The 15,535-nt window shown below is 49.2% G+C and overlaps 2 protein-coding genes across 2 annotated transcripts; one reads left to right on the top strand and one right to left on the bottom strand.

The window, feature by feature from the left end:
* Positions 1-1,020: 1,020 nt before the first annotated feature.
* Positions 1,021-3,470, bottom strand: hoxa13a (homeobox A13a). The gene is made up of 2 exons (XM_076044314.1): positions 2,298-3,470; positions 1,021-1,818 (listed from the first exon to the last, which is right to left on the bottom strand). Exons 1-2 carry the CDS (start codon positions 3,028-3,030, stop codon positions 1,571-1,573), a joined length of 981 nt encoding a protein of 326 aa, XP_075900429.1. The 5' UTR covers positions 3,031-3,470; the 3' UTR covers positions 1,021-1,570.
* Positions 3,471-10,420: 6,950 nt separating this feature from the next.
* evx1 (even-skipped homeobox 1) lies at positions 10,421-13,478 on the top strand. The gene is made up of 3 exons (XM_076044065.1): positions 10,421-11,062; positions 11,953-12,191; positions 12,632-13,478. The coding sequence occupies exons 1-3, from the start codon at positions 10,666-10,668 to the stop codon at positions 13,187-13,189; spliced, it is 1,194 nt and encodes a 397-aa protein (XP_075900180.1). The 5' UTR covers positions 10,421-10,665; the 3' UTR covers positions 13,190-13,478.
* The last annotated feature ends 2,057 nt before the right edge of the window (positions 13,479-15,535 follow it).

Raw genomic sequence — 15,535 nt, 5'->3', positions numbered from 1 at the left:
TGCGATTAATAATATCGCCCTGATATTATCATCTTTGTTTTTTATCGTTTTATTATTATTAGTGTGAAGAAGACAGGCCCACTTGAGTTTGGGCGTTGTATCACAAAATTGTCGCTAGATGGCGATGTCGGCCCATATAACAGCACACACGCGCCATCTCCCAGCAGCCTTGTCTCTTTTTCCGCACCAGCCAAAGTGACTTTCCCCGCACATTCCATCAACAACCGACATTACTCAGAAAATGATCCATCTTTTTCTGCTTTTTTCCGGAAACACAAATCTAAAGGAGAGCGAAATTCCATCACAAACGATCTTCAACCATTCTCAGAATTCCTAAAAGTGTTGTTGGAAGCGACGCAAGCGGTTTATATGTTTACGGTCTTAAATCTTTCAGGGCCACTTGGATTTAGAAAAGAATAAAAAAAAATCTGATTTTCTGCAGGACTCGTTATTTTATTGGGACGGACTTTGACCTCAGACACACTCTCGCCCACACACGCCCACACACGCCCACACACACACACACACACACACACACACACACACACACACACACACACACACACACACACACACACACACACACACAGCCCAGGATATCATGTCTCACTTTACTGTATATACACAACCACATGAACACGCACACGTGTGAGAGAGAGAGAGAAAGAGAGAGAAAGGAGGGGAACAATACACACAAACCATTATGGACAATCAACACAAATCCCGAATGATTATCTGAGCAGAGGAAGAGGAAGAGTTACGTCGAGCAAGAGCACCGGGTTCATGTGACTGACTTGCGCAGGTTAAGCATGCGAGTAGGTTTGGTTGGGTTCCTGTTGGGTTTCTTTCGTTCTTTCTTTCTTTCCTTCTTCGAAAAGGAAGCCAGCAGAGTTTAATGTTTAACACTCGCCGAGGTCCACATCCGTCACACCGCCACCGGCCGAGCGCGAATATCCGCGGTTAATACGCTCGTTAAAAAAGGCGCAGATAAAGGCGTAGCTCGGTGGCAACACACACACACACACACACACACACACACACACACACACACACACACACACACACACACACACACACACACACACACACACACCATGACAAAAGAGGGAAAAACACACTCGCTGCAGCTACAGTATTATCATCATTATTATCATTATTATCATTATTATCATTATTATTATTATTATCATTATTTTAAAAGTTTTGGTTGCTTTTTAAAATCCCGCAAGCGGCAGAAATTTACAAGTGAAGAAGGAACCTGCGGCTCCCACAGTCTGAGGCCCTCGATGGGGCTTTTTGTTCCAGAGCAGCTCCGGGATATCATTTGGCGCAAAAAATGAAAAAAAAAATGAAGAAAAAAAAAATACAAAAAAATAAATCACGTTCAGTCAGGAGTTGTCTTTTCAAACGGTTCCACACCTTCAAGTCCAGCCGTGCGCGAGTGTCTCTGTGTGGGCCTCCCACATATGGTGTCCGTGATTAAAGAAATCTTTTAAAAATAAAAATAATTATAATAAAATAAAAAAAATAATAACCCGCAGAAGGAAGGAAGGGAGGGAAGGAAGTGAGACTAGCTGATGGTCTTCAGCTTGTTCACCACCTTCTTCTCCTTGACGCGTCTGTTCTGAAACCAGATGGTCACCTGCCGCTCGGACAGGTTGGACTGCGCCGATATCCGCCGCCGCTTGTCCTTGGTGATGAACTTGTTGGCGGCGTACTCGCGCTCCAGCTCCTTCAGCTGCATCTTGGTGTAGGGCACGCGCTTCTTGCGCCCGCGCCGGTACGAGCCGGACTCTCCCCCGGGGTGGGACACCGCATCTGCGGGGTGGGGGAGCAGACAGACAGCATTGACATGACCCTCCGAGGAAAAGTCACTTTGTTGTTGCTTTTTCTGTATGAAAACTTACAATAAAAAATAAATAAAAAAAAAGATCTGGGCCGATAAATTAACGTTGCCTGCTCTTTCCCAGATGAAGTTAAATTTATTTCAGAGACGTTTTCTTAGGACTAAATGTTCGATATAAACGCTGCATCGGGTCAGAATCGATTTACTAAAATTACACTAATACTAAAGAAAAAAATAAAACACTGAACGAAAGCAGGAACGTTTTGTTCTCTGGAATTAACGCTACATCAGGTGCGTTAACGCAGCTGAGCTGGCATGGTGGCAGGTTGTTATCCGTCCCACATCCCGTCAAAACGGCGGCTCTGTCTGAGGGGTCTGGAGTGGCTAGGTTTGTGTGGGGGGTGGGGAGGTAGTGTGCGGGGTGGATGGGGGGGGGGGGGGTCAACCCTACCTGACATGGAGGGCTTCCAGATGTGTCCGGGCTGCGGCGGCTGCGGCTCCTTGCCGCAGTACACCCCTCCGCCCCAGCCGCCGGCCGCCGCCGCCGCCGCTGCGTGCAGGCTCCAGGGCTGGTAGCCGTGCTCGAGCCCTGTTAGCAGAGGCGGTGGCGGCGGTTCGTGCCGTGCCTCGGGCGACACCACCGACGGCACGTCCAGGTAGCCGCCCACGGACTGGTAGTGCCCCGACGGGGGCGGGTAGCCCGGGTAGTAGGCGTACTCCTTGGCGGCCCGCGACGCGAAGTCGTCGCCGCCGCCTGAAGACGCGTCCATAACGTACTTGTCCGCCGCGGAGTAGACGGACGGCGGCTGCGGCGCGCACGGCTTGACGCACGGGTAGTAGCCGCCGCCGCCGCCGCCGCCACCACCACCTCCGCCGAAGTATCCGTAGGGCAGCGAGGCGCTGGACGAGTTCTGCGCCGCCGAGCAGGGGCTGCACTGCTTGGCCGCCTCCAACAGCCCGGACGAGGGCACGTCGCCGGACGCGTACGCCGCGCTTGGCGCCAGGGAGGCGGGGTGGTGCGCCATCAGGCTGCGGCACTGCTGCTGGCTGGCGGCGAAGCTGCCGCCGGAGAAGCTGCTCTCCATGTTCTTCTTGGCCGCCGCGTCCTCCGCGCCGCTGCCGTCGTAAAGGAACATGACCGACGGGTCGACCCAGCGCGGACGGAGCAGCAGTGACGAGGTCATAGCACGGCGCGGCGCCGCCACATTGGGGAGAAGGACGAAGCTGCTGCTGCTGCTGCTGCCGCCGCCGCTGCTGCTGCTGCTGCCGCCGTTCCCGCTGCTGCTGCTCTGGCTCGATTTTTTTCTGTGTGCGCGGCCCCGGGGACTGAAGGGAAGGAGATTGTGCTTGCTGGGGACTATCAGTGGCAAAACCTCGCTGACGCACGGGAGCGGCCGCGGCGCCACGCCATTGGGCGAGGGCTCGGTCACGTGACCCCGGGTCTATGCAAAGAGGACGGTAAACATCAGCCAGCAAGAGATAATTGAAAGGAGGAGGAAAGCGCGAGGCGAAACAAGGTGACCGTGCGGCGTTTGGAAGTTTTTTGTTTGCTTTTGTTTTGGTTTATTTTTAACTTGAGGGCGTGACAAGGTGTTGCAGCTCAAAGACTGATTATCAATGCAGAGTTTGAATTATTATCATTACAGATTTAAAAACTATGCACCATAGTTTGCCTTTCAAAATGGCAAGTCGCCCGTTTCCGGAAGCAGGCAGAGTCTCCCAATAATGTGAAACAACAATCTGAAAACAGAGGGTTTTCATTTATTTATTTATTTATTTATTTTTTATTTAATGAAAATGAACATTCCCAACACATCTGTTCCAGGCGTCTGGCGCGCGCACGACAAACTGCTGGTGGCGCTCGCACACACACACAAAAGACACGGCCCGGGTTTTCGTCTGCATGGCTGCAGCAAGCGACTATCACACACACACACACACACACACACACACACACACACACACACACACACACACACACACAGCAGTTAGTGAAGAAAGAGAGCAGCACGATGAGAAGAGTGAAGAGAAGTAAGAAGTCGTTCCTTTTTGACGTCAAAACGACACACACACGGGGGAATAAACCTGTCCGGCCTCATTCTCGGTGTGTGTGTGTGTGTGTGTGTGTGTGTGTGTGTGTGTGGCCATGGATCGAGGCGGTGGGTTGTAACATACACAATATTTCATGTCACATGACGCCTGCAGGTAAAGTGCAGCGTGGTGGTGGTGGTGGTGTGGGGGAGGGGGGGCGGCGTTAACGCGTAGTATTGAACACGCACGAGGCTCTCTCGTTCAGGTGCGATCTGATCTGCACGTGTGATCCGGTTCCAGGCACTAGAAGTCGGGACGGCGTGGAGAGGTTTTCTTCTTCTTTTCCTTTTCACCGAACCTCGGCCTGGTTCTCCTCCTCCTCCTTGCTGCTGCTGCTGCTCCTCCTCGTCTGGGTCTTGGAGGCCAAGGTCAAGTTGAAAGCGGCCCGTCCGGCTATTGAAGCCAAGTGAGCGGCTGAAAGTGGCGGAAGAGGGGGGGCGAGCATTCCCGTCCTGGAGGGGAAGCTGTTGGAGGACATTAAACTTTTACTGTCATTGTGTTTTCTCCGACGCGCGGCGCGCTCTCTCTCACGCGGACTAGTCCGTGTGTGTGCCCGAGCGGCGCGTGTTTCTGCACGACGGCGTTTGAAAGCGTAGGTGGAATAATGTTGCTGTTGTTGGCTTGTGGAATCTTCTGGGTGCTTTTTTTTTTTTAATGTATCTCATTGTGACAGATAAGTGTGAAAACAGTGTGTGTGTGTGTGTGTGTGTGTGTGTGTGTGTGTTGCTCTGCCAGTTTGTGTTTACGACCAGTGGTTCTGTGTCTATTCTGTTCTGGAAGAAATTGACCAGCTTGACAATGAAATAAAAACTGGGTCTGTTACCAGATTCAGAATGAGGGCATTTTTCTTTATTGATTTATCCAAAAAAAAAAAAATATGTTTTACTTATGTATTCGTTCGTAGTTCACAATTTTTGTCCAGTTTTGGTCGAGGTGTTTTTTTGCCCTTCGGTCCAAGAAACGACAGCGCCTGAAAACACGGCAGCGCGCGACGGCAGGTTTCGATCAAGATTTCTTCTTGTCATCTCAAACTGTTTATTAGGACTAATTGAATTTTTCTAAACTCAAAAGATAATCGTACCAAGATATCACGGAGGGACAATAAAGGACAATAAATCTGACTTAAAGAGTAAAAGGAAAAAAAAGAAAAAGAAATTGTGACCTACAAATTAAACCATTTTAAATAACTAAAGCGGAAAGATGACTCATTAACTTTTGGTTGAGATTTTCCAGTTTGTTCTAAATGTTCCATTTTTCCTCCACACAACACGGCAGTTATTTTTTTTTTTGGGGGGGGGGGGGGGGGGATGGTATAAACAAAGGTGTAAAAGTGCAACATTCTGAATTAAAACTGAGCAATTATTGAGACGGCTCGAGGTTGCTGCTACACAACGTGAAGATCAACTAAAAACTGCATTTACATATCTTAAGATTTTATAACCTGGAGGGGAAAAAAAATCTACGTAACTTTCAAATTCTGAAAAAAAAAATAAAATAAATGAATACAGCCGTTTGCTCGCCGAGACAAACCGCTTCTGTTTTATTGAGTTTGTGTGTTTTGGTGCAGATTTTTTCTAGTTTACAGTAATGAAGTGAACAAACAACTCGCGCGAAAACGCTGCGTTTAATATTATTATCGTATCATTTATAGATTCGTTTTTTTATTTCTTTGGTTGCGGGTTGTGGTGGTGTTAGAGTGTGTGTGTGTGTGTGGGGGGGGGGGGGGGGGAAGTAAAAGCACGATAAATCAAAAATAAGAATAATAAGAATAACCCAACACGCCGCGTGTTCAAACTGCTCGGAGGGAATCAATCACATGACGCCAGCGAGGAAAAATGAAATCATGAAATCATCCCGCGCAGTTTGTCGTCTGAGTCACAGCAACTCAACGCGGCCTTTTTGGCTGTTGCTCACTGCCCTGCGGCGTGTCTCCCCCCCCCCTTCTCCCCCATTCTGCTCCCAGGTAGGCAAATCCGGCTTCCAAAATCAACGGAAAACGGCGGGAGCCGCGACGCCTGCCTGCGGCGGCTGCAGTTGTCAGGAGATGACGGATGAAATGGTCCCGTGTTTTGGATCGACTTCTGGACCACGACACACACACACACACACACACACACACACACACACACACACACACACACACACACAAAAACTACCCAACTACCCATGCGAGTGACGTCATCATCGCAGATCAGACCAACGGCGGTGGCGATTTCAGCACCAAAAATGATGCAAAGTCAACAACAATCCGGCTGGATTTTAGCTGCGTCTCTACAGGAGCGGACCGGAGACTCCCAGGAGGCCGCGGTGTTCTGCAGCAAAGACCCCCGGGGGTCATGATCAAGGTCCAACCACCACCACCCACCCACCCACCCCGTGTTTACACTGGTACCCCAGGCACAAGAAGAACCAAAAAGCACGTTTATTCCTGCGGCAACATTCTGCTGCTATAAATCTTTAGGTTGAACGGCGGATTTTGTCTCATAAAAGCGCGGGGCTGCACCAGACGAGGCGCGCGCAGTCGAAAGTTGCGTCTGATGACGACGACGACACGCGTTTTTATTGCAGTGAAGTTACGAATATGAAAATAAAATTATAATAATACTAAGAACCAGGAGGCGAATGTGGTCGGAGGACAGAACCGCTGACCGACCACACACACACACACACACACACACACACACACACACACACACACACACACACACACACACACACACACACACACACACACACACACTTTGCCGAGGTGTTCCTGACGTTCTCCTTTTAGAAGTCCACCCTTAAAATGTTGCGTTTACGGCCTGCTAAAGATCCAACTTTTAAGCTGCATGTGGAAATCGTTCTGGTGGGAGTCGTGTGTTCGGACATTACATACTGTATATATATATATATATATATATATATATATATCGTAGATATGTTAGAACAAGTTCAAGTTCACTCAGCGTTTGAGAGGAACCTCCAGCTCGCTCTGTTGCTGTTTTTCTGGATCTGTTGCCTGAAAATTCGATTTCAATTGAATTTCTGCATTCTACCTGCGCCTAGAAGTTGAGTTATGACTTTTTGATCATCCAGGAATGTTTTTGTTTTCATCAGAAAGGCAGAAATGGCACTTATAATTTTTTGCTTGCAGCATTTCGACGTGAAACTTAAGCAACGACCTTTGGATTCACAATAAGACATTTTTAAAAGAAAATGCAGATATATGAAATAAAAATCAAAACTTCTTTGTATATGTGTAAAAAAGAAAGAAAGAAAGAAAAAGACAAATTCCCGTGTACCCTCTACCATTTCTTTAATTTTAAGATGTTCGTTCATTATTAGTTTTAAAAATTAAACAGAAAACTCTGAATCGGTTTGAAGGAGGTGATTAGTCCCGGACTTTCTTTCCACCACTTCGCCAGAAACACTTAAATTTAACGGGGGAAAAAGGGGCAGAAGCTCTTAAGCAGCTGTCTGGCCTTTAATAACCAACCAGTTGTCTAAACAATGAAAGTGGAAACATTTGTGGCCCGTGTAATTTGAATTTGACAGAAGATATTTATTTTGTTTTTATTTATTTTTTTCAAAAGCAGCAGCAAAAAAACTCCTTTCAGGGGAAATGAGTGCAATGACTGTTGCATTTTAATGGTCACAAATTAAAATTATGCTCACGCCACAAATATAGTTTATTAATGTAGCCTGAGGAGCCGGGACCATTTGGTGATAGACGACGAATAAAAAAATATATATTCATACGCTCATGTCTGCTGTTTGTTCTTGTTTGCAATCATTTTCACATCACCACTTTGGAAAAAATATATATTCTGCAGCATCTTTGATTATTGTGTTGTTGTTTTGTTTTGGTTTATATATATATATATATATATATATATATATATATATATATATATATATATATATACATATATAAAAAAAGCTGTGTCTAGTTTGGATGGGAGTCAGTGCTGCGCGCAGCAACCCGTCAGTCACGTGCTAATCAGTTGAGAAGCAACACGGGTGTTGCAAAACGTCAACATCAGCCGGAAGTGCCATAAAACAAATGGACCTTTGTTGAAACTCAGCCAGTGCGGAAAAATCCTCGGTGCGTTCGGAGAAATAAATCAATAAATAAAAAGTCCAAACAATCGGTCAAAAGGGGTTTTCAAAAAAACAAAAAAAATTTAAAGCAGGGAATAAAGATGGAGGGACGCCGCAGAGTGACGTCACTCTGGTGAGACGGCGTACAGGTTTTTGCACCTGGAGGTCTGTGGCGTGACGCCGCTGCTGCTGCTGCTACTACAAGCCCAGGATGTGTTTCCACTTTGTGGGGAGATGACACGACTGTGGAGTCGGCTGCTCTCCGAGCCGAGCTGAGCCGAGCCGAGCCGAGCCGAGCCGTCATTCAGAGACAGGAAGAGGGAGGGAGAAGACCAGAACGGAGTGGAAGTCACGGCTCCTCGGAGATGTTTAGCCGAGGAGTCATAGTTACACCTTGGGCTTCAAGGTCACTCAGTTAACGCCGCACTATAGAGCTGCGTCAGCCCGTTTTCAAGGCCAAGTTAGAGCAGCGGGGGCGGGAGCGGCCGCGGTAATGAGGAAGAGGCTCTTCCTCCTCCTCCTCCTCCTCTTCCAACATCCTCCAAACTCACGCAAGTATCTCCGTCCTGGCAGCAAAACTCCTCTAAAAGTCGCATGAAACGCGCACATGCGCAGACTCAAGTGGTCAAGTTCAAGTTGCGCAGAGCTATTAAAGAGGTGTTGGAGGGAATTGGGGGGGAGGGGCGTTCCGGGCACGCGGTCCCCCCACTCTTCTCCCCCCCTGATGTCTCGTCGCACCGCACAGTGACTCCTCCGCGCAGTAGTGAGCGAGGTGACAACAACAATCGCCATCGCACTGTCCTTCACTATCTAAAACACACATCATATAACTGACACTACTGTAAAGCCACAAGGCCACGTGTTGCGCAAAAAATGCCCCTTCTAAATGTTATCTGCGGACGATCTGCTGCCCTGGCCAAGAACTGGAGTTGCGCAACGAGCCACAAAACAATCTGCGGACACTTAACGTTGTAAAAAAAAAAAAGAAGAAGAAGAAAAAAAAAAAAAAAGCGAGCGACGACGTGCCAAATTCACTCACACACACATACACACACACGGAGGGAATTAAACTCCGCGCCCTGCGAAAGTGACGTGCACATAAAACCCACAACACAACGACACACGCAACTGACTGGAGCGACTTGCACGCATTCTATTTTAGCAAAAGTCCTCGACACACACACACACACACACACACACACACACACACACACACACACACACACACACACACCGTTTGGGGAGTTGGGGGGGGGGCGTGGCTGCCGCTGCTGGGACTTTTTTTTCCCACCTTCGGACAGGCGAGGGCGCACAAGGACAGCGGAGGCTGCTCCTCCGGCACTCGAAGCCCCGCCCCCTCCCCCCTTCTTCTTTCTCCCCCTGCATCACGTGACCATCACAGCAGCCCCCCCCCTGACCCCCGCCCCCTTCCTTCTCACCGCACATCGTAGAATCTGAGCGGATCTGCTGCAAACGTGAAGCATCTGTGTTTTGGACGCTAAACTGTAATTTATAACCCTGCTGATTTAGCCGAGGACAGGGGTGGTGGGGGGAGTGGGGGGGTAAGGCAAGCGCATAAATGTGCGTGCCTGCTGTTGCGCATGTGCAGGAGTGCGTCAGACCAGTCACAACCGGGCAAATGCGTGTTTGCTGTGGATCTCTGTCACTCTGCGGCTTGAGGTTCGAGGTGCCTGTCGAACCTGCAGCTGTTCATCTTCTGACTCCCTTCATCGTCGTCGTCAACATCACCATCATCATGAGTCTCATCAGTCACTGACTGGCGCGCTTCAATAACTTTTAGATGAAAATCATGGCTTTGTGGCCTCGCAGGATTTTAAATGCTGCCTTCACGACAACAGACTCCGTGTCCAAGTTTCCAGTCTGTTGCCTGTCGGTTAGAGCTCCGGGCATCCAACGCCACATCATCTCAACTCTGACCGCAGCACGTGACCTCTGAGGACCTTCCACTTGACTCCACTTTGCAACGCAGAGAGAGTGAGAGAGAGAGCGAGAACAACGTGGGTGGACTGCTACGGAGGTATATATCATTTTTGATGGATAGAAATTAAAGATCAAAGACCATGAATAAAAACTCAGCTGTCAAATGTCAAATATGAGACGTGAACATTTAAAAAGCAACAACTGGAACAGTGGAATAAGCGAATTCATGAAACCCAACAACAATCAAATCAAATGACTTTCTTTGATAAAGACTCTGAAAAGCCCCCCCCGTCGTTTACGTCCGTTTACCACACAAGCAATCAATGCGTGTCGTCATCACCGAAGGGGGGGTGGATGTGGGGGTGGAAAGGGGGGCGCCGTCATGACGAGTGTCCTGCTCGGACTGACAGCTGAGCAGAAGGAGAGGGAGAGAGAAAGAAAGAGGGAGAGAGAGAGAGAGAGAGAGAGAGAGAGAGAGAGAGACTGAACGGTGAGTCAGTCCTCCAGAGCTCCGCCGCTCCTCCTGCAGGGTCACACCGGACCGGAGCCCCTCGACTCTCCGCCACCAGCTTGCTGCTGCTGCACAAACCTCCACCCCCTCCACCAGCACCACTCTTACAACCGCTCCGCACTGCTGCCTCCTGCAGTCGAAAGGAGTCTCGGTCGCTCCAAGCTTCCTTCCGTGTCCTCGTCCAGGTCCGGTGATGGACAGCAGAGAGGAGCAGCAGCTGCTGCTGCTGCGGGCGGAAGGAGGCCAGCCGACCAGGAGCGGCTCCGGGCTGCTGCTGCTGCTGCCGCCGACCGAGAGCACCGGCAGCAGCCACGGCAGCAGCACCGGCAGCAGCCCAGCCAGGGAGCCGCCGCCGCCGCCGCCACCACCACCACCGCAGGGGAAGCTGGCGCCTTTCTCCCGGGAGCGAGCCGAGTTGCTGCTGATGGAGGAGCAGCAGGAGCAGGAGGAAGAGGTGGGGAGCGCGCGAAGGAACGCGCCTGGAGAGAGACACCGCAGGGACGGCAGTAGCTCGGACACCGAGTCGGACTTCTACGAGGAGATTGACGTAGGCTGCACGCCGGAGAGCATGGACTACCCGGCGGGGAGAGGTAGGGAACCGGAGCCGGCAAAGAGCCGTGGGTGGGTGGTGTAGGTGGTATGGTGTTGGGGGTGGGGACCGAGCATGTCAAAGCAATGTGCCGGCAAGTAGGCAATCCAGCACGCGGCTCGGATTCAAGCGTATCGAGAGATACACCGTAAAAAAAAATAAAAATAAAAAGAATGTGCGTCGCATTGACAACAAAAGGTTTGCCAGGCCAACAGTGAGTCTGCACCACCAACAGTGAGTCTGCACCGGCGAGCGGCTGCAGACGCGCTGAGGTGACTGGAGAATCCCAGCAGCCAAAACCAAACCAGACGTGGAGAGTCTGCAGCTTTATTTGCTGCATGCAGGATTTTATGCAAACCACCAGTCTGGAGGCCAATAACAGGGGAGTCGAGACGTTAAAGCATCTTAGAGCACCAAAAAAAAAAATCTAAACAACAAAAAACAACACAAAAACCTTTGCACGGTTTACAGAAAATAGCAAATGTTTTAATTAAACCTCCTGGGGTTTGACTGCAAATTCCTATTTTGATTTTTTTAAATGAAATATTTAATGGTTGTTTTTCTTTGATTCAAGGACACTGAGTCAAAAAAAAAAAATACAACTTGATTTTCAATGCTAAAAATAAATGAAAATTAAAAATCCTATTTATTTTGTGACAATTTAGAAATAATTTAACTTTTAAACGTCATGACATATTTAATAAAAGGTAAAAAAAAAACAAAAAAAACAAACGAAAATCAAACAGTGTATATATATATATATATATATATATATATATATATATATATATATATATATATATATGGAACTGATTTAAATTGACAATATGGTTCAATTAAATTGCTTGTTATTATTTGAGTCTCGGTGTGATAAATCATTGTCTGATTCAGGTCGGGACGTGGATTCTCCCGGACGGCCCAGTGAGAGCGGCTCGGAGCCGGACCGGATGTCGGTCCCCAACTCGGCCTCCCTGTCCTACTCGGCGGACCAGATCCGCCGGTACCGGACGGCCTTCACCCGGGAGCAGATCGCACGGCTGGAGAAGGAATTCTACCGGGAGAACTACGTGTCCAGGCCGCGGAGGTGCGAGCTGGCGGCCGCCTTGAATCTACCGGAGACCACCATCAAGGTGAGGCAAGCATTCGTGGCTGGATCTCGGTTCGATCTGAACGAGGGGGAACCGGCTTGAGTTGGCTCAAGAAAAAAAGCAAGAAAAAAAAAAAGCAGCAACGATTCAGCAACAAAACTGTCAGTTCAACTGGACAGAGGCCTTGAATTTCAACTGAGCCCGACTGAGAGAAAGACTCAAAGCACTGATCAAAGCACTGATTTGATCTCGTTCTGATTTGCCAAATCTGCCTCCATCGACCTCAAACCAACCGGAAGTCTAACTTAAACGAACGAGGCCCCCTTGCCCACCTAACCCCACCCGCTTCTAGTGGACCCAACTGAGCGTGACGAGGTTCCTCTGCGACTTCCTGTCTCTTGCATGTGGCCACTCACGGTTAATGTTTGACCGGCCGCGTCTCCGTGTCTCCCCCCCCCATCCCTCACCTCCTCTTCCCCCAGGTGTGGTTCCAGAACCGCCGCATGAAGGACAAGCGCCAGCGCCTGGCCATGACGTGGCCCCACCCAGCCGACCCCGCCTTCTACACCTACATGATGAGCCACGCTGCTGCCGCCGCCGGGACCCTGCCCCCCTACCCCTTCCCCTCGCACCTGCCGCTGCCCTACTACTCCCACCTGGGGGTGGGGGTGGGCTCCTCACCCGCCGCCGCCACCCCCTTCTCCAGCCCGCTACGCTCCCTGGACAGCTTCCGCATGTTGTCCCACCACCACCACCCCTACCCTCGGCCCGAGCTGCTGTGCGCCTTCAGGCCGCCGTCGTTGTACCAGGGCCCGGCCGGCCACGGCCTCGGCCCCGGGGGCAGCCCCTGCTCCTGCCTGGCTTGCCACCCGAGTCCGGCCGCCGCCGCCGGTGGCGGCAGAGCGCCGCCCGCGGACTTCAGCTGCTCACCCACCAGCAGGACGGACGCTTTCGTGACGACGTTCGTCACGCCGTCGGTGCTCGGCAAGTCGTCCGCCGTCACGCTGGACCAGCGGGAGGAAGTCCCTCTGACCAGATAGAAACAAACAAACAAAAAAACCCTAACAAACTCCAAAACCGGAAGCGACTCTCCTTATTTAAAAACCTTTAATTCCGAGAGACTGAAAGCGGCCTGAAACACACAACTTCAACGCGCAACAACTGACGAGGACAAAAAACAACAACAATCCCACAACAAGCGACGAAATGTGACGTCATGGACATAAAGTTGGTGTTTCTGAAGAAGATGTTATTATTTAAAGTATAAGATTGAGGAGACGCGAAAAATCTCCCAGAAATAATAATAATAATAATAATAACAATAACAATAATAATAATAATAATGAAAAAAATCTAAATCAAAAAGGCTAGTTGCGCGTCAGATCCACGTGACAATGATTATTCCTTCCTTCTTCTACTTCTTTTTTTTTTTTTTTTTTGTAACAAGGGGATTTGTTAACAGACTGTCTCATTATAACACGGGTCTCCAGGCCGGGGCCCTCAAGCTTCAGGGGCCCCCGGACCAGAGCTTCGCAGATGCGAATAAAATGAGAAGGTTGATGTATATGTACGAGCCGGAGACTTTTTTTTTTTCCTCTCTTCTTTTCTGAGCGGTGAATTAATGATAACAGCAGGGGCGGGGATCGTTACTGCCAAAAGGTAACAAGGCGCCGAGGGAACGGATTACAACACAACCGCGGACTGCCCTGACGGTGAAGCGAGGACCCGGAGGAGAATGGATTGAAAGGGTGGTGGGGGGAGGGCGAATCGCATAGGAGGAAGAGAGGAATATTGAAATGATCATTTTTCAAAGGCCATCACATGGTTTCAAAAACTGGATGAAATCACCGATTAGAACATTTTCCCTCTTTTGTCTCGGTGGGGACCTCGGCCTCCATGGATTTGGTGGCATTTCTGCGGAGGAGGAGGCGGAGAAAAACTGCAGCGTCTTTGTTTTAATTTGAGTCTTATTTCTCTGCTCAACGTCTAATTTGCAATAATAAAGACCATTAAATCAACACAGGAATGGAGAATTTATTTTATTGGAGAGGGAATAATGAGCATGACCCCCAATTAATGGAGCACAATTAAAATACAATAATGCAAAATGAATGCAACCCAAACAGGGTAAAATTAGAGGCTGACTAATTGTCATTTGTTTGTTGTGAAGCCTGTTAAGGATTTTCCCTTAGCCGCCCCCCCGCACCCCCCTTCTCTATAATAACACTAATTCTGCTCTCAAGTGTCAGACGCGCCTGCCTCGGCCCCGCGCGTCCTGCTGGGACCGTCGGATTGGCCGTGACAGCTAAGTGGTCCCCGAGCTCCGCGAACCGACCGCTGCACATATATATATATATATTTTTCCCCTCCGCGACCGCTTAATAGAGGCGACACGAGCCGCGCCGCTCCGCGCCGCGCGGAGATCAATGGCAAGGGAGCGTGCAGGGAGGGCCACGAGGACGCCGCAATCAGAGAGCGTCTTTAATTGGCTGCATTTGACCGCCGCAAATCGGCCGCGGACAAGAGATTAAACATCTCTTCCGGGGAGTGAAGGGGTTTAAATTAAAATGAAATAAATAAACACGTTGTGCACTGGAGGGGGGAAAAATCCGAGAGAAAGAAGAAAAAAAAAAGAGCCCGCAGATGGAAATTATGTCAGTCAGCTGAGAACGAATATGCAACTTTAGCGCAAAAATAAATAAATAAATAAATAAATAAATAAATAAATATTGGGTTGAACAATTTTCAAATTTCACGTTAATCACTTTGTAACAAACCCTGAAAACACAAAGTCTCCCCCCCCCTCAACCTCCTCCCAGATAAAGAGGAGCATCTTAAGAAAGGGAAGCCCCTCCCCGTCCCGTCCCCCCCTCCCACTCGTTGATTGATGGCCTTATTAACTGCAGTTCTTGTAAGTGTGACCGAACTGATTAAAATGCATATGTTTGGAATAATAACACCGCTTAAGCGGCGGGAACGGGGCGGAAACCAGGCGGCAGATTTATGTAAAACCATCAGCCGGTGGCCGGGAGCCGGGCGGGGATAACGGCTCGGCTCGGCTCGGCTGGCTTTATAGAACAACAAAAATAAGAATAACAATTTAAAAAAAAAAAAAAAAAAACAACCCACACACACACACCTGCAGCAAAACAGAGTAGAGGAGGAAGAGATTGAAGGTTTGACGGCAGGTTGTTTTTAATCAACCTGGGAAATGTTGCTGCTCATCATCCCAACACCGAGCTGCGCCAGAATGACAAAAAAAACAAAGTGGCGCAAATTACAGCAGGAACGTTCAGCCAGTCACACAACACCAACTCCTCTGTCCAACACCTTCATCCACTTTATCAACTGCGATATACCATAGACAGTGAGATAGATAAATAGAT

Source organism: Nelusetta ayraudi, unplaced genomic scaffold (genome assembly GCF_046127955.1).
Source record: "Nelusetta ayraudi isolate G7.1 ecotype Tasmania unplaced genomic scaffold, CSIRO-AGI_Nayr_v1 ptg000079l, whole genome shotgun sequence".
Classification (NCBI taxonomy): Eukaryota; Metazoa; Chordata; class Actinopteri; order Tetraodontiformes; family Monacanthidae; genus Nelusetta; species Nelusetta ayraudi.
This window is presented reverse-complemented; position numbering and strand designations above follow the sequence as displayed.

Coding starts and splice junctions, on each gene's coding strand:
- hoxa13a (XM_076044314.1), bottom strand. CDS start 3,030: ATGACCTCGTCACTGCTGCTCCGTCCGCGCTGGGTCGACCCGTCGGTC. Junction 1,819..2,297: donor CTGGAAGCCCTCCATGTCAG/GTAGGGTTGACC, acceptor CCCACCCCGCAG/ATGCGGTGTCCCACCCCGGG.
- evx1 (XM_076044065.1), top strand. CDS start 10,666: ATGGACAGCAGAGAGGAGCAGCAGCTGCTGCTGCTGCGGGCGGAAGGA. Junction 11,063..11,952: donor GGACTACCCGGCGGGGAGAG/GTAGGGAACCGG, acceptor TGTCTGATTCAG/GTCGGGACGTGGATTCTCCC. Junction 12,192..12,631: donor TACCGGAGACCACCATCAAG/GTGAGGCAAGCA, acceptor CTCTTCCCCCAG/GTGTGGTTCCAGAACCGCCG.